General features: G+C 38.1%; 2 protein-coding genes and 2 long non-coding RNA genes across 4 annotated transcripts; 3 read left to right on the top strand and 1 right to left on the bottom strand.

Moving 5' to 3' along the window:
• Positions 1–2,356: 2,356 nt before the first annotated feature.
• Positions 2,357–3,294, top strand: LOC147486162 (uncharacterized). The gene is made up of 3 exons (XR_015201836.1): positions 2,357–2,547; positions 2,654–2,714; positions 3,032–3,294. It is a non-coding gene; the product is annotated as an uncharacterized LOC147486162 (long non-coding RNA).
• A 15,043-nt stretch (positions 3,295–18,337) lies between these two features.
• Positions 18,338–19,096, top strand: LOC147486163 (uncharacterized). Its single transcript, XM_086573667.1, has one exon. It carries the CDS (start codon positions 18,338–18,340, stop codon positions 19,094–19,096), a length of 759 nt encoding a protein of 252 aa, XP_086429793.1.
• A 395-nt stretch (positions 19,097–19,491) lies between these two features.
• LOC147486164 (uncharacterized) lies at positions 19,492–20,085 on the top strand. The gene is made up of 3 exons (XR_015200707.1): positions 19,492–19,528; positions 19,627–19,717; positions 19,851–20,085. It is a non-coding gene; the product is annotated as an uncharacterized LOC147486164 (long non-coding RNA).
• An 878-nt stretch (positions 20,086–20,963) lies between these two features.
• On the bottom strand, positions 20,964–21,837 carry LOC147486165 (uncharacterized). The gene is made up of 2 exons (XM_086573346.1): positions 21,674–21,837; positions 20,964–21,413 (listed from the first exon to the last, which is right to left on the bottom strand). Exons 1-2 carry the CDS (start codon positions 21,710–21,712, stop codon positions 21,135–21,137), a joined length of 318 nt encoding a protein of 105 aa, XP_086429472.1. The 5' UTR covers positions 21,713–21,837; the 3' UTR covers positions 20,964–21,134.
• Between the last annotated feature and the right edge of the window lie 298 nt (positions 21,838–22,135).

Genomic DNA, 22,135 nt, shown 5'->3' on the forward strand with positions numbered 1-22,135 from the left:
CAACATGACCGATTGTAAGCAAGTGGATCTCCCAAGAAGTCTAGGAGAGTCTTTGAGTTAAAAATGTCTCTCAAGAATCCTAACCAAACTCGGGCTATGAAAAATGTACCATACTCAGCGCAAATCGGAAGTTCTTTATGTATGCAATGTTGCGGTACAAGGCCGGACATCCGCTATGCGGTTGGGTTAGTATCAAGGTTCCAAACAAATCCACGGGTCGCATTAATGGGAAGGTCAGCCAAGAAGATAATGAGGTATCTAAAAGGCACCGTGGACTACTCACTTGTCTACCAAGCGGAAAGATCTAAAAGTCGATTGGGTACTCGATGCCGACCGGTCGGAGACCTTGATGAGAGGAAGTCAACTTCGAGGATATACCTACATAATGAATGGAGGTGCTATATCCCGAGCAAAGAAAAACAAACTTCCAAGCAAGACTTTCAACTATGGAAGCCGAAAGTATATTGCATGTTGCTTTCGCCGCCACGTGAGTCGTGTGGCTCGGACGATTCATCAAACACTTGTCGGTGTTCTCAAGAGTCTTGAACCGGTTCACATCTGGACTGATAGCATGGCTGCTCTTGCATATGCTAAAGATCCAAAGTACCATGGAAGAACCAAGCATATAGAGTTAAAATACCACTACGTACGACAAATGATACTGAAGAAGAAAGTGGTTCTAAAACATATATCCACTGATCAGATGGTTGCGGATTCACTAACCAAACCTATTCCAAAGGAACTCTTCCTTGCACATGTAAAAATGCTTGGGTTAAAGAGGATGTGATTATGTTAAGAACACTTTGATGGTTTAATGAATAAAAGTGCATTCTTTCCAGATCGATTGCATTCTCATTATACTATTTATCATCTCATATGTATGTCAGTAGGGTTGACTGGTTCACTCATATGAACAGTCACTTCCATTTTAAACAGTGGGAGTTTAGCTTGACAAGTCACTAAACCTTATAGGAAGGGTGGACCTAGTGTCGAGTCATGCCCCTTCTTATAATTGGATAAGAAGAAACAGCTTCATAGGGAAGATTCGCCTAAACCTACAAACGGTTGTTGCCAAAGTGGGAGAATAGTATCCTTGGAATTGTCATTAGGGATGACAACACTTGCATGGTATGAGTGGACATACATATATCTATTGTTGAGTAAACAAATTAGATACTCTTACCATGACATGTTTTCACACAACATGTGTATAGTGACCACTTTGAGAGCAAGAAAAGAAATATCCCTAAAATTCTTGTTATGTGAGCTCTATTGATATATTTTTTGTTTAAAACATATCGAATGGTACCCTCCTTGAACTTTTGACCTTGTCAAGAAAAATAAGAGGACTACTCGTAACTTTTGGTTTGCTCCCACAAGTTCTTACTAAAAGGTATTTGGATGCATCTTGGGAAGTTGGTAGAACTCGACGACAATGACTCGTCGTCAAAGCGGTAAAAAGAACCGAAGGTTTATCACACAATCACCGGGATTCTACCCGGGACAATTGATGATAATTGTGAATCATGTGATACGTTTTTGACTTTATGGTGTGGACTCATAGGGATGAGTGCTATTTGTCAAAGTGATGAAACAAACAGATCTTGGGGTATACACACACTCTCCGGATATTAGGTTTTGGATTCATCTTCTTTAAGATCACTTTCATGGTAGATCAGCGCGGTCGTGCTTTTCATTGCGACTTTGCTACTTCACGAGATATCATGATACGTGTGCTAGGGTCACACGAACCATTTGCCGTGTGAGACACACAAATGGCTAAGCATTCTACTTAAATGCTTATCTTAGAAACCTTCTTCGCCCGCCAGGGCGAGTGGGAGATGTTGGAAATAAGGTTGGATAGACTTCACCAAGATAAGGATAAACCATCGAGTATAGGACTCCCATCCTATCGGATATTAGATGAGTATAGGACTCTATCCTATCGATATTAGATGAGTATATGACTCTATCCTATCCGATATTAGATGAGTATAGGGGAACCTATCGATATTAGGAGGTAAATAAACCCCCCACCTCTCACATATTAATCATCCAAACAACAAGAAAAATTCTCTCTCCTTTAATGGCAGCCTCCAACATTTTCTAAAGTAGAAGCCCGATTAATTTGTGGAGATTCCATAGGTGGTATCCTCCCCAGCCATCGACGGTTCTTGGTTCTTGGTTCGTGAAAAAGGTTGCTTCCGATTCGAGGTTGGAACTTGACTCCAAAGAAAGTTAAGAAAAGAAGATCTTGAGTGTGCCAAGAACATCTTCTCCTATAGATCAAAGCTTGGAACTTCAAATTGAAAGTCGCGGACCAAGGTACGATCTTTCTCTTTTTCATTTGGCTATTTTATGCATGTGGTATAACGTAATTGTATATATCGTAGGAATCATGCATGAGATATCGATAAAATCCTACAAGTTGCAATGGCTCGGGAGCATTACTGATCAAACATTTACAAGTTTGTTACGTTGCTACCAGCTCTTATGCTCGACTTGAGGTTGGCAGGCTATTGAAGCATTAGTTATAGGGATTTATAGGTACTTAAAAGTGGATTTGGAGTTTTGATTCTTCCTAAACAATGGTGCTGATTCTTCCCAAATATAGGCACTAAACGAGGGTGTTCATTCTTCCTATGCCTTGCAGATCCTTGGGAGAGCTCTTGGAGTTCCAAGGACATGTATACATAAGTTGATACTCATGCTAGGTATTATCTCTTTGAGTTCCTTAAGATTGACTAGTAGCTAGTAGTTAAATTCATTACTTATGTAAGCTTGGTTATGATTTTTTATTTGTATCTTGTTTCCTACTTGTGATAATTATAACATCACCTAACACAAGTATTGCAAGAGCCTTTAGATTTAAACTAAGGGCATCATGAAAGGTTGGATACTGAATATGTTGAGGCTGAAGTCCATGTACATAATGCTTTGACTTTCATAACTTAACATATTAGTGGCCGAAACCAAGTATATTTTTCTTTCTGTTTTTGGTTTTAATTCTATTTTGCGTGTTATTTTGAAGGTACATCTGACAATTGCTCGGAATATGGTGATAGGAAACTCGAGAAGCTTGAACGTTGCTAAGCTGCTTCACCTAATACAAGTATCATTAAAGGGTTAGTTTAAATTAAACTAAGGGCATCATGAAGGTCGGATAATGAAGAAGTTGAGGCTGAATTCTATGTTTGTCATATGTTGTAGTAGAGCAATCGTTTGTATTTTACTGTTAAGTGTAACTTATGCTTTCATTGTTTTAATTGAATGACTTCTATCTCTTCTCTTCAAGTTGTTGCTCTTTTGGTTTTATGTTATGTTTGTTTGTTTTCTATTTGCACTTGAAATCTATCTGTTGGTAAATGAATTTATGGTTTAGTACTGGAATTTGTGGTTTAGTAGTGTGGATGAGGATGATTTGTGGTTGTGCACTGGAAATAATGTGTAGAAACAGGTTGAAAGGGGAAAATGTCCCCAATTTTTTTTTAACAAAAAGGAGTGTTTTGCCACGGTCCAAAGCCGTGGCTAATAATAGCACACCCCATGGCTTGAGCATCAGTTCATGGCTGTAGCTAAAACTTCGTATTTGCTACGGTTCAGTGCCGTCGCTACAGCCACGTTCTTGCTGTCTTTTGCGACGGTCATAACTGTGGGCATACTTTTACCGACACATAAAAACTCATGGTCCTGCGACAAACTTTGTCCGTGGGTAAAAGGGTTTTGCCACAGTTTTGGTCCATGGGCAAAAACCTGTTTTTTTGTAGTGAATATGTTCAATATTTCAAATAAAGAAATATACTATTACAATCATTTTAATTTGGAATACAAATTAGTTCCGTTTTCTCAAAACAATATACAAGTAGTTTATTCCCAAGTAAGATTTCACCCCCAATATACAATTTCAAGAATCTCATATAACAGTACTCATTATTCCCACTTTCCAAAATAACTCACAACATAAATATCACTCACATTCCACTTATTAAATGCACATATAATAACCTAATTAAATATGAATTTGATACACCTTACCTAAGCCAATACGTTGTCTTAGAGTAGGATATTTACGTCCTTGCATAAAAGATTAATAGATCCTATCCTCCTGCAAAACAGAGTTAGACATCATGATAAAATGATTTATATCAGCCAGTCAAATTTTCATTCATAATCAAACCTCATTTAAGACATTTAAGTCTAATTGATACAACTTGGTTTGTCCCACATATTCGGGGAATACCACTTATCATAATACCTATATCAAGGGTAGTCATTCACATGACAGCATTAAGTTATAAAATTTTTGAACCATAGATCTCAGACTATCACAAGTCATTAATATTTTTCATAATAACATATCAAGTTATAGTCATTTCGCAATTACATAAAAGATCACAAGAATTCACTAATATTATTCACAATCACACTTCACATCCATAACATCACACAAATTCATATACTTTTAGTTCATTCAATTCCACAATGTATCTTGTGTATTAATCACTTATTTACTGACCTCACTTTTAGTTCCTACTCCACGATTTGCACTTTACACATTTGCCAAATCACACATACTCGTGTGCCTCTCTCATACCGAATACCACTACAAGACATGTCCCAAGCGGGGATATCGCTTCCATGAACATATTTACATCTTGCAAACTCATAACTTGTGAGTCACAACCATCTCTGGGCTTTCAATATCTCAGGTCATTCATGGTACATTCAATGAATATCTTGGGTCATTCCCGCCACATTCAAAGAATACTCATCATAACACTAACAGGTCATTCATGACACATTCAATGAATATCTTGGGTCATTCTCGCCACATTCAAGAAATATTTATTATAACACAACCAGGTCATTCATGGCACATTCAATGAATACCTTGGGTCATTCCGGCCATATTAAAGGAATACCCATCATAACACTAACAAGTCATTCATGGTACATTCAATGAATATCTTCCTATCACATTACATCTCAAGTCATAATATATCATTACCAAATCCTGAAGCGTGGAGAGTTCTAAAGATGTGGTCGACTTGTTGAAAATATTATTCTTAGCTCACTTATCATTGTACTAGCATTAATCATGCACAACAATTGGTCACACATGCATAATGTTATTTTCACACATCAATACAAATCAATCGCGCATTTAAATATCATTGAACGCAACACGAATGGTCATCAATCAATTCATACAATTCAAACATCCACAATCACGTATACAATTAAATACTAACATTATACACATATAGTTAACACAAAAACTAATATATAATATATAATATAGTGGCTGCACTTTTGCTCAAAGCTGCTTACGTATCCAAATATTTTAAGATTGTAATCAAGCCTTACGTAGCTCTTAACCAATAAATATCAATATCGTTGTATGTATTTTTAAGAAAAACAACAATTTATACTATATAGAATCACATAAAATAAGTTTCAATTACTCCCACAATCATGTACGTAAAATTTCATACCCAAAGATATACTTTAAACATTTAAATCCAAAAACTCAAAAATGGATATTTCTCTGCTTTTTATTCTAAAAAAAAAATGATCTTATGAACCATGTCAGTTCAAAATAAAACCACAGTCTAAAAGCAGGATACAAACACTATATAAAACACCCAAGAAGAGTTTAAGAGAATCTTAGTTCATTACTAGACATATTTCTCAAAACAGGTTCATGCACATAAAGGATAACACGGTAGGTTTTCTAGCCAACTTGTCAAAGCAATAACTTTTTCTATAGTCATCCAAATGATACACCACTTGATTATTTGAAAACTATGATAGGTATACTTACTTCTTCATGTAGAACTCGAAGTCCCAACCTCAGCCCATCTAGAAGAAAACTTAGGTCAAAAACGGTAAAAATTCTAATTTTTAGCAAACTAGATTTCTGACAGACTATCTTCCAAATGGCACAACTCTTTCCACAGGTATCCAAATTCATCGTGGCTTTTTGTGTTGAAAAGCTAACACATATAACTTACTTTCTTATGTTTTACAAAAATACTCAATCTCATTTTAAATGTGTCAAAACTAGGCTCGAACACAGTGCGCAGAAACTGATTTCTGCGCACTATTTTCTGCCAGTCAAACTTCCAGACATCATATCTACCTCCACAGACCTCGGAATATGACGAGGCTAATTGAGTTAGAAAGAAGACTCATAAAACTCACCTTTTCATGTTTTACAAACACTCTAAATCTCCCCCTAGCTTTATGCAATTTGTGATCAAACCTTATACAGAAAACTGTTTTCTGACGATAGAATTTCTGACGCATAGAATTGTCGAGGTCATATCTTTTCCATCACTCATCCAAATTAAGTAAGGCTCACTGTGTCAAATAAAAGACTCTCTAAGGTTTCATTAGGTTTTGGTTTCGCATAAATCTACAAAGTATAGTGTCCTATACACTTCCTGCAATGCAACATGTCCAGAATATGTGCACAAACAGTCATCACATATTGAAGTCAGTTTTCATAATCTTAAACACGAGTATTACTCGGGTCAAAGTATGAGGTTGTACCTATGTAAGTCTATATTCTAATGGTTTTGGAATCAACACAAAAGAGTAAATATTTTATTTTATATGATTTTATTACTGCAGACTGCTCAGTTTCAATCCCAGTTTCTACATTAGACTTCAACTTAAGTTTCAGTATGCAAAACGACTAGATATGAAATTTTACGAAACACGAAAGTTGTAGATATGCGTGTCTACAGTATACAGGCGTTGGATTCATATCAATAAGATCAAAAAGGAATTTTCTATTATTAAATTGCTAAGAACAGTTTTGAAATTTTGAAAATCAAAACCCTATAACGTGAATCCAATGACTTCACATCATTTAAAACAGTTGCAGGCCTTTATAATATTACCAATCAATCAATAAACACATAATTTACTCATTACCGTATATAAGTACTCCTCAATACACCAACACCTATATATCAAAGCTAAACTTTTGGTGCTAGTAACTTAATATACCGAAAGTCTCTGATTAAACAAATAATTTTGATCTCAAAATTCTATATCATTATAGAGAATTAAATACACAACTAATCTAAACCATAGTAATAAATCAATTATATGAAAATATGGTTTAGACTACCCACCTAAAGTTAATCGAAAAACGAAAACGTTAGTGAAAACGAAATAACCGGCGAACTCGAAAACCAACGGTAAGGTGTTGTCTTCCTCCAACCCTTTATCTTTCAAGCACTCTCAAGCAATAACTATCTCTTTTTTTTTCTCTTGTATGTCTCTCTTTGTTTTTCTCTTGTATTTCAAAAAAAAAAAAAAAAAAAAAACACTATTCACGTTCTTCTTCCGACCTTCTTCCCCGACCTTCTTCTTCCCCTGTAACTTGCAGCACCGCTTGTGCTGCCCACACCCTCGCCACCACCTCCCACCGCCGCCCCCATAAACCACCCAACATGGCACCTCATCGCTGCCACCACCGCCTCCTTTAAACCCCAGATCTGAAAATCAGCACCACCGCCTACAGCTACCACCACCGTCCTCCCCCCTAATCCCAACTGGTCTTCAACCTTCTTCTCAACCACCTCCCACCAGCACCAACTGCCACCACCACCATTAATCCTCCACCCTCTCCACCGATCTAAACCCAACCTTGCTACTGCTGCATCACCTCGCCCCGCCACCGCACCACCTTGAATCACCCTCCAAATCACCACCACAACCCCCGACCACCTCCTCCCATCAGCAACAGCCTGTTGCTTCCACCGCCACCTTCTAGCAAGACCAAAAACAGTATCACTAATTTTTACTTGTACTATGCTTCTCCGGTCCATAACCAGTCCTCCCTCATCACCGCAACACCATCAGCCACCAGTACAATCACTACCCTCCTTCCTCTTCAGCGCCACACTATTGCCACACCTCTATATCCCCACCGCCAAACACCCGAGAAGCTCCAGTATTAGGTTCGTTAGGTTTGGGTTGCCTTGGTGCACTCATTCGTTGGGTTTTTGTGGCTGTCAGAGATAAACTTTTTTCTGGGCTGGTTTGTTCTGTCGGAGAGGTTTTGGTTTAGGTTTTGTGTGTTGATGGGATGAGGTGTGGGATTTGTAGTTTTGCTGATAGAATTGGGGATTTTATGTTGGGTTTTGTTTGATTGGATTTGGGTTTTGTTGAGTTGTTGACAGGATTTGGATATGAGAAAGAAGAAAGGTGTTTCTTCTGGTTCTATTGTCCTGCCTCTTAAGAAACGTGTTCATTGCCCTTTCCGTGATCGTCATGGATGCACTAATGGGGTTAATAGTAATGGTTTTACTATTCCCTACTTTCTCACGCATTTTGATAAATAACACGTAGGTTGTCAGTTGAGTATTGATAGGGTACGAGATGAACTTAAGGATGATTGTGATTTGTATTTGTTATTGGAGAATTCCTTAAAGTCTATAGACAAATGGATGTGTGGTCGTTGTCTGGGTATCCACGCATTTGGTATACCGTGTCGTCATCCAGATGCTATCATACCACCACCTATTTTGTTGGAGAATGGGGAATCCCCTTGTTTCATTGTGGGCATACCACAGCCGCCTCCTAAGCCCGACACTACAGATCTTGCATCCACGACACAGAGGGGTGGTGATGATACCCTTGATCCGCTTGTTGTCCCTTCTTCTCTTAATGAGAAATTACTGGATAATGCATTTCGTATACCGTTCCGAACCGTGAAAAGTATACCACGTGCTTGTCGATTGGCATTTTCGGGTGCATCAAATCGCTCTCGGGATATTACAACCGATCCTACTTGGTCATGTCTTGGGTTCGTCTCCTCCTCTTGCCAGCGTTGCACTCTGCAAGTTTTCCAACCACGTAATCGCCGTGAACGTCGCTCGGCACTAGGGAAAAACTTTCGCAAAAATAGATTCTCCATGCTTTGACGACATGGAATGAGCTGGGCGGGATGTTTCGCCTCTTAGAGTCCAGAATAGAGTCTCCTTGATCCGGCCGACCAGAAATCTGCCTCCCTTCCAGTAATGCGTCGCTGTTTTCTGAAAGTTTGTCGATGGACATTTTTTTGCAAATGGTCAAAGTGTTATCATCGCCAGGAGTTGCCTCCAATACTGCGGAGACTATATGTGCATTAGAGGAGAAAAACACCGATGCGACAACCACCGTGAGACCGATTTCCTTTTCGAGCCTCCTTTAGTGGTAGAGAGAGATGCCCTATTGTCATGTATTAGGTCATTTCGAAGCGGTACTTCTTGTGGTCGTGATGGTCTTCGAGCTCGGATTTGTTGGATGCCATGAGGGGGGCAGCAGCGACCATATCGTCGATTTGCTAGATGCATTGACCCCGTGGTGAATCTTTAGTTACTGGGGACGATGTCCACGCCCGTTAAGCGGAATTCATTCGCGAGTGCTCCGCTTTACTCCACTTCTTAAGCCGGATAATAGTATTCGGCCCTATAGCGTGGGGATGGTTTGGCGCCGTTTGGTCTCAAGATTGCAATGAAAGGAGTTTCCCAAGATGTGGTAGGATACTTGCGGGATTTTCGCGATGGGGTTGGTGTTTCGGTGGTGCGTAAGCGATTTTACCGGCACCGCCAACCGCGATAGTGTATGCTAACAAAACGATGCGATTACCTCTCTTTCGATCTTTGCTTGTAGATTTTCGAATGCTTTTAACATGGTTGATCGGACTACTATGTTGAGAGAGGTTAAGTATCCGTTGCCTGCCTATTTCCCCTTGGGTTGAGTACTTGTATTGTCAACCGCGAGGTTATATATGGGGGATAGCTACATTTGGTCAAGCTTTGGGGGTTCAAAGAAGACCCTTTGGGTCCCCTTCTATTTGCACCGGTGTTGCATCCCCCGATTCTCGCGGATCGGTCTAGTTGTCGATTGTTGCTACATGCTTGGTATCTAGATGATGGGACTCGATTGGAGATACTGAGCGGTGGCGGCGGCTTTGAGTATGATTCAGGGAAGAAGGACCTTCTTATGGGCTGGTTCTTAATGTGGCTAAAACCGAGCTATTTTGGCCATCATTGGATCCACGCCGCTCCACCCCCGGTCTCTTTCCTTCAGATTTGTCCCGCCCTCGCCAGGAGTCGTTGCTTGGAGGTGCACAAGATCGATCCATCCTTTGTCGGGGGCCTTGCTTGCAAAGCGTGTTGAAAAGGTTGTGACTTTGATGGACCGTTTAGCTACATTAGACAATCCACGGTGTGAGTTAGCTCTTTTACGTTGCTTTTCAGGGGCGGCTCTCTAAGTTGGTATTTTGCGATTCGTACTTGTCCACCATCCCTTTTTAGAGAGGCGACTAAGACGTTTGATCGACATCTCCGCAGTTGTTCTCCGTGGTATTGTGGTTTCGATGGTCCTAACTTCGGTGATTTGCGATTGGCGTTTATCGACACTCCCATTACGCCCTGGGTGGGTTAGGTATTTATTGTGCCACCGATGTCTCTACTTTTGCTTTTGTGGCCTCCCGTTGTCGGGCGCCCGAGCTTGTAACCACATTCTTAGGAGTTGTGGGCGGTGCCTTTGGATGAGATTCTTGATGTTGCTAGCGGCAATGAGTCTTTGTCTACCCGATTTTGACCCGGTTCTATGGTGGGAATACCGTCCCCTCAAAACCACAAAAGTTTTGGCGAAGCGTTTATAAGTAAGATTGCCGTTGGTCTTGAGAGGGAGTTCAGGTTATCCGCTTTCGTCGAAAAGCGGTCATTGGATGCTTGCGGTCGAGAACAAAAAAGGACTTCCTACTTGCTATTCGATGGAGGGACTTGGACAAAGATATGTCGCCGCGATTGGAGTATCGTTCTATTCTTGGTACCGTCTCCTCATGATTCCTTTGTACTCTGATGGTGGTCTATGCCCTATTTGCAAAAAGAGTAGACTAGATGCCTTTGGAGACCATGTAGCACACTGTAGATATTTTCCAGGTTTCAAATACCGACATGATCATGTCAGAGATATTTTATGTGATGCATTTTGGAGGGCTGGGGTACAAGTGAAGAAGGAGGCTCCTGTGAATTTTCTCACTGATCCGAATGAGGGAAGATCCACACTTCGACCTGTGGATATATTGATATACAGTTGGTATGAGGGGAGACATGCCTGTGTTGATGTAACTGGAGCTTCTCCGTTGGTAGGGCTTGGGAATGGAGTCTTTGAGGTGGGGGAGCAACTAAGAGAAAAAATGACAGGGGAAGATGGAGAAGCATGAGGAAGCTTGCACGGCTAACCAAAGATTGTTTCATTCCGTTTAGTTTCGACACTTTTGGTTTCTTGGAACAACAAATCTGTTGAGCTTCAAGAGAGACTTGAGAAAGTTATGGACAAGAATGTTATGACAAATTTGGTTCTAACGAGTTTGTTTTTAGAAGAATAGGATTTGCTATTCAGAAAGGACTTGCGGCGCAGCTTGTTGCACGCTTGTCCTAATTATTTGTAAAATTCTTTATCAGTATCAATAAAATTTCCACTTAAAAAAAAAAAAAAAAAAAATACTAACAAAGAGGGAGGGTTTGGTTGTAACCAAACCCCTTTAACTCTCACACGTTTTTATCTTATCTTATTTTATCTTTATCTTTATTTTTTTTTCTTTATCTTTTTTTTTTTAATATTATTTTTACTTTTTAAACCCTAATAAATAGGGAAAAATATAAAGAAAATAAACGGGGTGTTATATATGGTGTGATAACATTAGTGCTATCTCACTTGCCTCAAATCTTGTTTTTCATGCAAGAACAAAACACATTGAAGTAGACTATCAATTTGTCAAAGAACTTGTGACCAATGGTTCTATTAAGATCAGTTATGTTTGTACACAAGATCAATTAGCAGATGTGTTTACTAAAGGGCTTTCCAGACAAAATCCAAGCTGAAGTACTCTTACTTTGTAAGAGTATTGAAAGCTTGGATTTCAAGTAATCATATATTTGTCTGGAAAGCTCTTTAGTAAACACATCTGCCAATTGATTTTGTGTACAAACATAACTGATCTTAATAGAACCACTGGTCACAAATTAGTTAGTTACATTTATGTTATTATCTTGTACAGCTGTCACTTAGTGATTAGTAGTTGAAAATTGTCATCATCTATCAGTATAAATAGATTGTAATAGCTTTAGTAGAATGTAATGAAATCATTTTAATCTTTTATGCCTACTATTTATCATATATGTCTCCTTACTCAGTCTTAAAACAACCAAAAGTCTATTTGTTTGAGTGTTTGACTAGCAAACCAGCTTTACATGCTGAGGTAAATAGTTTTGATGTAGTATCCCTTTATGTGGCATTGGATTTTCAGGGAGTAGGGGCCCATAGTGATGTTAGTTTCTATCTTGCCGTTTAAAAAGCGAAGTGTATATATACACAATTTAAATTCCGGTGACACACCTAGGAACGACGTAGACATTTTCTGTAAACCTCTCCATTTGAAGTCAATACGAACCACCTGTTTTTGTGAATTTGGCTGAAAATTATAAAAACAAAATGAAGATGAGTCAAGTATCGCTCATGGGATGCAAATTAACAAGTGTCTCGTTAACTCCTTACCAAGTAGCCATTGACCTGAGGGTAGTTTAGTTTGTTGTACGTCAATGTGTTTTTCCCTTCCTCAATAAAGAACTGCACAAAACTTACGAGTTAAGTTCTTAATTTAGTATGCATGTGTGCGTTTGTGTCTTTGGATGGGGGTTAACATGAATCTTACCTCCAACCAGAAGTGGTGTCCATTCAACTCCGATTTCCCCAAAAACATGCTTAAATGCTAAGAAATTGATGTCACCACGTTTGAACACTTGAAACCACAGGTCCTCAAACAAAATTTTGAACTCTTCGAAGTCCATGTCCAGCCAACTTTTTGTAATTGCATAATTGAAAAGGTATTTAAATGCCTTCGTTTCACTGATCGTATCAACAAAAGCTAATTGTGGTTGTCTTGTTTCGATACTAACTTCTCTCCCTAGGTCTGTGGATACAACTGCTTATGTGTTTGGCGATCTAGAGCGTGTTGTCTCATGCTTCATCAAAGTAATTTCTATGGAGGGGTATGATGGTGTGTCGAGTGCAGGGACGGAGCCAGGATTCTAAGCCAGGGGGTGCGAGATTAGGTGCACACTCCACCCCACCCAAAAAAAAATATGCAATTTTTTATTTTTTATTTTTTGTTAGAAGGTCAAAATAATAAAGATCAACAAAATTATGCATTTATTTTAATTCACAAAACTAGAGTGCGTTGACTACTAAAAATTTAAAATTGACTGATGAAGTTAACTACTTAAGCATTAGCCATTAATTAATACTACTATGTCTATATATATATATCTACATAATTTAGTCCACAAGTCTATAACAATTGAACAAATTATTAATTTCCTATAATGTTATAAGTCTATATAACCCTACTATCATGTGGAGAAAACTATAAAAGATTAACATTTAAAGTAAAAAATTACATTTTTTTTTAAGTGAAATTTTTATTGATAATGATAATGAGTTTTATAAATAATTAGGACAAGTGTACAACAAGCTGCGCCGGAAGTCCATTATGAATTTGTTTTTTTGTTTTTTTTGTTTTTTTTTTGTTTTTTTTTTTTTTTTTTTAGTTGAGGTCTGACGCTTGTTTAAGAATTTAGAGTGAAAGAATTTAGAGGGAGAGCTTATGGGTTTGTTATGGGTGATTAGAATTATATAAACTGACCGGTTAGGCTTTAGGCATTTGGCTATTTGTTTTAGTCTCATTAACCCATTAAACATTTAAAGACACATTTGTCTATCTTTAATGGTTTTGGACTCAAAATAAATGATAAATGATAATTTTGTAAGGGAAAAAAGAGAAGTAAAAAAAACGTTGGTTTATTGGAATATTTTTTATTAGTTTTTTTGTCATACTATTTTTTTTGTTGATTATATTCTCATTATAGTTGTGAAAATTTTGGGGGTGCGAGTCCTTATAGTTTGAAAAATTTTTCTAGGCAATAAGTTATGTGGTAGTAGAGCTTTTCTAATCTCAGGGGTGCAAGTCCTTATATTCATCTATAGTTGAGTGAAAAGATGGGGGTGGGAAGTGAGGAAGATGAATTCCCACTTGCCGTATTGAAATTGGGTTTTGTGTGTGCATTAAGTTTGGAAACAACATTGTTATTTGAGTGATGTTTTCTAGTGCTGTTGTCTTTCATCTTGAGCTTGTTTTTCTTGATTCTTGATTTCAAGAACGTGAATAGTTGATAAAATATAGTGGTGGTGGGGGTGGGGACGGCTGAAACGTGAATTGTTGATGAAATGTGGTGGTGGTGTGGGTCTGTTTGGTTTTCTTGAACTGAGCAATTTTATTCGTGTGAAGAAGGAAGAAGATGACAAAAAATACCGCCGAAAAATAGTATTTGTAATATTGAGTCTAGTTTTTAAAAGCTCGGCCCGTATATTTTCATATTGGGCCTCGGTCTTCACCAGCCACCCAAACCTACATTGCTACAATTCCTATGCGGTTTATGGGTGCAAATTCTATGTTCAAACCCAACCCATCAATTTCGAACAAACTTAGTTGGGCTTCAATTTTGAATGTTCAAGTTTGAACATCGGGTATATGTTCAACAGTTCAAATTCAACATGGACTCCGAGCACATTTGTTTTCTGCTTTTGCCCCATCCAACTTTTTATATTACAGTATCAAAGTACACATTAAAATTGAAATTTTAAATATAATTTAGGGTATAAACATAAATTAGAATTAACTAATATCTTATCTCACATTTCATATTAATTTAATTTTAACTAATATGTATCTCATATCTCATCTCACATCTCATTTCATACAATCAATTATTTCAATTTTTCGATTATCAATTTGAAATTTTGAAAGTTTTAAATCGAAATTCTAGACAATATTCTCGATATATTTTAAAATTTGAACTTTACATTTTTTTTACCTTACAAATTTAACATATTTATTTTTATATCCAATACAAATAAATTTACATTGGACCCCTTTATACGTAGGGCAGTGGGTCGGGCATTTTAATTTTGAATTGAGATTTTGGGTTCGTTTGGCATTTTAAATAGTTTTTGAATTCAAAAAAATTTTTTGGGTGAATGGCATTTGTATTTTCACCGCATCGACCATGTACATAAGACTAGGTTGGAGAATAATTTTTTTTTGAAGAATATGGTTCAGATCAAAAATAGTTTTGATTTTTCTTGTTTTAAGGCTCGATTCAAAAAAAAAAATACCCAAAAAAAATAAAAACGTGAATGGCATACATGTATAAATATATCACCGGCATCGACCATGTACATAAGACTAGGTTGGAGAATAATTTTTTTTGAAGAATATGGACCATACTCCCCAGTATCTATTTCAAATTATTTTTGTTTGTGATTTTTCTTGTTTTTGTACCATGAATCCTCTCATCTTCAATTTAAAAATGGTAAATTGCAAGAAAGAAGTTTCAAATTACCTCAAGTAGTTTTGGGTCAAGTAAGGGTGTTTTTTTTAACCCAACCCACCCGCCCTTAGTTTTGGGTGATAGTTCTGAGGCATGACACTCCAGTGTGAAAAAGTAAGATCTATTTGAAATAATTTATCTGAACGAATTCCGAGGAGGAGATGTTTTCAAATAAAAGCCAAATTGATCTCTAAAACAGTTAGTATTAAGGAAAGAATGGTGATAGAGCTAATTGTGTATGTTTCAGATTTTATACGGGAAGTGTTGAGTTTCTTTCTCATAGTCTTCGTCAGCTGGGTTGAGAGAGAGCATTTGTATTGTAAGGGGATAATGGGATATAACTTACATCACACCAGCACATAATACGACCTGAACGTCGTATAAAATATTAATACTTCAAAATTAAACAAATCAGAAGACACATTGACATTGCAAATTGAAGTAGCAGCAGTGCAGCACCATCAGAAGCATTCAGTTAGTGCACAAGATAGTTTCAAATCTTTAGAAGATGAGGTCATGAGGGTGCTAAGTATTGGGTTTCGAGGCTGGCAGTTGTTGTTTCGATATTACCACTATCCACGAGAATTTCTACTTGTTCAAGGGGTTCTTTTTTTTTTGGGTTTATTTGTGAAAACCCCCCATTTTATGGCATGCTTTTGTGTTTACCCCCCAAATTTTGAATCATCACAAAAGTCCCCCCACTCCGTCCTGGCCCCGTTCAGAAATCATCCATATTTACTCTATTGCCTAAAATACCCTTGGGGGTAAACACAAATTATTGCAAAAAAGATCCGTTGCATCTGTCTGTCGTTCGCAGTCGATTGAAATACCTATTTTAGCCCTTTTGACTTTGACAATTGTTGACTTTATCGTGAAAAACCATATTTAACCTTTGTAACAGCGGGAAATCATTATTAATCATTATATTTCCCCCCAATCTTTTAATAGTATAAAACCCCCCAAATTATTACAACCCTAATTAAGAAACTCTAGTTCTCATAACCGCTTCTTGTTCAACACGGATCTAGTCTGTTTTGTGCAACACTTGTTCTCATAATTGCAACCCTAATTAAGAAACCCTAGTAATTGGTACCCGATCTAGTTTGTTTGTGCAACACTTGAGTAATGCGTTGTTGAACTTTTACTTAAGCATGCATTTGAAGTTTTGTTTGTAACCTAGTTCTTGACCTTGCTGTAGTATTTGTTAATAATGTTTGTAATCACTTCGATCTCACCATTTGTACTTCATTCCACTAAAGAAAGTAACATTTTTGTGCATACTGTTTCCTTGTTTGTCTGCAGGAGAAAAATGGTTGTGTACGATGATAGAACTTTTAGATTTAATTATGGTGGGAGTTTTAAAGTAACTAAGAGGAGGCACAATGTTGAAGTGTTATATTACGAGGGAGGGGATATTGTGGATACTGAGTGTTTGGAGGCTGAAGAAACAACCTTGTTTGGTTTCTTGGGTGACAAAGAAAATTCCGTGCCCTCCCATTCCTGTGATTGAAGTCAGTTGGATTGAAGGTCATGATGTTATAGTTATTACTTCAGATGCAGAGTTGTTGTATATGTGGTCTCATGCTGTGAATGATAACGAATGATACACTCACTTGTATTTGAAGATTACTGAAACAGTTGTGATGAGTAGTGATGAGGATGATAGAGATGAGGATGATAGTGATGAGGATGACAGTGAAGGTGGATATTTTAGTAGTGGTGGTGGGTACTATAATCGAGGTTATGACAGTGAGGGTAGAGATTCAGGTGATGGCTTCCCTTACAGTGATGATGGCAGTGTGCATGAGTTTGGAGGATATACTGGTAGAAGAAAATATAAGGTGGGGAAGGTGTTTGACTTAGATGAGTGGCCTGATATTGAAGTATATGACAAGCTGGACAACTTGACAAAAGACAGATTCCAAATGAAACACAAATTGTTGGAATATAATATTGAGAAGGGTAGTGGGGTTATAGGGCATGAACCAAATGGAGGGGACCAAGGGCATGAACCAAATGGAGGGGACCAAGGGGACCACTCTGTTGAAAGACCATCAATAAATAAGAGTAAAAAGGGATCAGCTAGTTCGACCAACCAAAAGGGAAAGACTATTCAGATTGAAGGTATTTTTCTTCTCACACTACTATTTTCAAAAGTCATTTTTGTTACATTTGATTTCTAAACTTTGTCTTCAATGATTACAATATTGCAGAGGATGTTGCAGCTAATGTCAATGCAAAAGGTTTGAAATGTTTACTGATTTATATATGGGGTTGAAACATGTATTTGTGTTTCAATTTTTTTTTTTTTAATTTGTTGATTTGTTTACTCATTTATAGATGGCCCTGTGAGGGTAGAGATCAGTTTTGATCAAATTGATGCAGAAGAGAGATATCACAAAGGTGATACTTCATCGGATGAGGATTATGTGCATATTGAGGGTGAGTCGATAGTGATGAAACCGTTGGGGTTTTCCCGGATGAGATCGAGGTGCATCAAACTAGGAATTCTCAGAACCAAGTTGATGTAGATGATGATCTTCTTGTAGACGATGTGATACATAACACATTTCAGATACCAACTGATGAAGGTGTGACTGGTGAGGAAACAGGGTTAAAGCTTTATGTTGGGCAGAGGTGGAGTCATAGATATGAATGTAGAAAGTATATAAGATTGTATGCTATTAAGAATAAGTTTGTAATATGGTTTAAGAGGAATGACAGTGAGAAGATAGAAGGTATTTGTAAGAACAAGGGCAAAGAGCCTTGTCATTGGAGGTGTTACATCAGGGTAATGACAAATAAACATACCATGAAGCTTAGAAAGCTTAACAATGAGCATACATGTGAGGTCGATCTTTGAAGATAGAAATTCAATGGCTAATGCTACATGGATTGCAGAACAAGTTGAGAAGGACATGAGGTTACATTTCAAAACTTTTAAGCCTACTGACATAAAAAAAATAGTCATGCATAGGTTCCAAGTTAGAATTAAGTACTGGCAAGCTTGGAATGCTAGGAACCTAGTCATGGAGAGGATACATGGAAACTATGATTTGTCATATGCTAAAGTGGCTGAGATGTGTAGGCAACTGCTGATTTCTAATCCTGGTAGTATTGCTAGATGTAGTAAGGATGCAAGCTATATGAGTTTCACAGGTTGTTGCGTATCTTTCAAAGCTAGCATAGATGGTTTCATCAGAGGGTGCCGACCTCTTCTTGGACTTGATGGATGTTTTCAGAAGGGGAAGCATGGGGGAGTTTGCCTCTCAATCATTTCTTTAGATGGTAATAATGGGCTGTTTCCCCTTGCATTTTATGTTTGTCCTGTAGAGAACACTGAGACCCGGAACACTTTTTTAGATATTATGGCACCACATCTCCTTAATCACCCTGAGAAGCTAACCATTATATCTGATAGGCAGAAAGGTTTAGTGAATGCTGTTGGAAACTATTTCTCCAACTGCAATCACAGATTTTGCTTCAGGCACATGGTAAAGAACATGAAGACCAGATGGAGGGGCTTGGAGCTTGAAGCTTGGAATGCTGCAAAGACTTTCTCCCCAACAGAATTTGTGACTCATGGATGTGCTTGGGAAGAAAGAGGAGAATGCAAAGAAGTATTTGTTGACTGAAGACATTACTCTTTGGGCAAGATCACATTTTAATCACACATCCAAATCAGACCATCTTTCTAACAATTTTACTGAAGCATGGAATAGTTTCATATTGGAAGCTAGGGACAAACCAATTGTGAAGATGGTGTCCCTGATCATGATTTTCTGGATGAAGTTGTTGTATGATAGGAAGCAGAAAAGTAAAGATTGGAGTGATGATGAGTTGGTGCCTAGGGTTAAGGAGATAATCCGCAAAAGGGAAAATTCAATTGGGGAATTCAGTGTTGCTCCAGCAGATGACAACAATTTTCTTGTGAGAAATACTTATGGAAAGTGGTGGGTTATTAGTTTGGTGAAGCGGGACATGTGAGTGCAATGAGTGGCAAGTTACTGGGGATCCCTTGCATTCATCTTGGTCGTGTTAAAACCAAGGAGGTTTCAATATGTTGAGTAAGTAGTTACGCTTTTTATTTTTAAAATTATTAAATGTGTTTTTCTCATTTTTACTGATTTACATATTGTTTTATTTGTTGTTGGTGGTTTTGAAGGTACTGTAGCCCTTACTTAACTGCCAAAGCTTACAAAGCTGCATGTAGTGGTCATATCAAACCTTACTTGCATGAGGATGAGTGGGAGTTGGTTAGTTTATGGCTAATTGTTTACCCTTGTTTTATACTTGTTGCTGGTTATAGATGCTTATTATATATGCTTATTTGTTGTACTTACTTGTTGTTGGTTTTATACTTACTTGTTGTTGGTTACTTACTTATAGCCTCAACCAGCTGAGTACATTTACCCCCCACTGAGACAAAGACAACCAGGGAGGCCTAGAGTCAACAGAAGGAGAGATGATGATGAAAATGTGAACTCCACTAGGTGTTCAAGGTGTGGAGTGATTGGGCATAATGTAAGGGGGTGCCAAGGTGGTGAGGTGGGTTCAAATCCACCTTCAAAACCAAGGGGAAGAGGTGGGAGGCCTAGAACTAGATCACTTCCAAACCCGTACCTGACTAGACCACTTGACCACCCAGAATCGGGTTACAAGTTCCCCGAAAAAGTCTTGAACACGTAAGAGGCAGAGGAAGGGGCACTAGGGGCAGAGGAAGAGGAGCACAAGGCAGTCAAACTAATCAAGTTCCTGAAGGTAATGATGAGGCTACTCAAGCTGTGAGAGGCAATGAAACTAATCAAGTCAATGAAAGTGTTGAAGGTGTTGTGGCTATGAGAGGAAGGGGAAGAGGAAAGGGCACTAGGGGAAGGGGAAGAGGAAGAGTCAGTGGTCAAGTGATTGAATCTAACACAAGCAATGAGGGTGTTGTACTGTGAGGGGGTAGAGGAAGGGAAGTGGGGGTGGCAGGGGAAGAGGAAGGGGTAGGGCAAATGTAGAAAACCAAACTGAAGCATCTTATGGTGATGGACAAACTCACCACCAACTTCGATCCACAGACTACAACCGGCCACAAAGACCCATGCCTCCACCAAAAAAAGAAAGGAAAGAAGCTTCCTTGAATAATATATCAAGTCAAGCATCTTGCTTTGGAGGTATTTTAACCCGACTTCACAACAAGGATGACCTAATATTATGCTTGTCATTTTGGAAACATTTTGGAAATATGTTGTTTTGTTTGTTAGACAGTTGGTTATTGTCATATTGGTTAGGGTATTGGTGTTTGGTGTAATGTTGTCGTATTGGTGTTTGGTTATGGCTGTAGTGCTATGGTTGCAGTGCTGTCAGTAATTGTGTTGTAGTGCTATGGTTGCAGTGCTATATCTGCAGTACTATAGTTGTTTTGGGGACTTATGTACTTATGTTGTTGTCAGTAATGAAGGTGTGTTTCTTAGATTTTGAATTTGGTTAAAAATATTGTAGATATGTCTTCGAATATGAAATGTCATCCATTAATTTATGGAACATTCAGATACATTATTTTGGAACTGATAGCTTCTTGACAAGTTCTGTTACATCAGTTACATTGCCCTCTATTTGCATCTTAACAATACCATCAATACATAGCTTCAGTTTACCCTCTTCTTCAGTTGGCTTCTTCAATTTACCCTATTCTGTTGGCTTCTTTAGTTTACCATTTTCTTCTTTTTGCTTCTCCAGTTCATCAAACCACTTAAAGCCACTGCATATTGGTGATCCCTTACACCTAAGAAACCTTTTTCCCATGTTGTGTTCCTGGCCACTCTTCCTAACTACCATGGTTAGCTTGCAACCAGGGTAGACACATGGATAATCTAGCCATTTGCACTGGTACTTCCAATGATCTGATTCTCCACAGTTAAAACAACCTCCAAAACCTTCATTACTGTCACCTGTTGCTATTGGTCCCTGATATTAACACAGAAAAACAAGCAAAAATTTAATTTGTATAAACCCCTTTTATTTTGTATAAACCCCCCATTTTTTTTACTTTTATTTGTTTTGACTCCTAATTTGGCAGAGGCAGACTTCATCCACAAAAGGAGATGAGGAAGATGACTTGATGAGGAAGATGACTTGAGGAAGATGACTTGATGAGGAAGATGACTTGATGAGGAAGATGACTTCATCCACAAAAGTCTGTTAAAACAAGTTCAAAAATTACTAACCTGACTTGATGAGGCACTTCCAGAACCACCACCACCCATCTTCTCCAAAAACAAGAAAATTGGAGACTAATGAACCCAATTTATAGTGGTTACATCAGGAAGGGTAAAATTGGTATTTCACATATAGTTGAACTTGTTAGAGTCAACTTAACCCAACGGCTCTTTTTTAGGGGTATTTTAGGCAATAGAGTAAATATGGGTGATTTCTGGACGGGGCCAGGACGGAGTGGGGGGACTTTTGTGATGATTCAAAATTTGGGGGTAAACACAAAAGCATGCCATAAAATGGGGGGTTTTCACAAATAAACCCTTTTTTTTTCGATAACTAGGAAGTAGGGGTTCTAACTTCTAATTGTTAGGGGTCTTTCCAACTTTTTACTTCGGTCTGGGTTGGACACTTGGACTGTTGGAGTTAGGTTAGGCCATTGGACTCCAGGTGCAATTGACGTATGAGGTATGGAC

The sequence above is a fragment of the Coptis chinensis genome, chromosome 7 (genome assembly GCF_015680905.1).
Source record: "Coptis chinensis isolate HL-2020 chromosome 7, ASM1568090v1, whole genome shotgun sequence".
Taxonomy (NCBI): Eukaryota; Viridiplantae; Streptophyta; class Magnoliopsida; order Ranunculales; family Ranunculaceae; genus Coptis; species Coptis chinensis.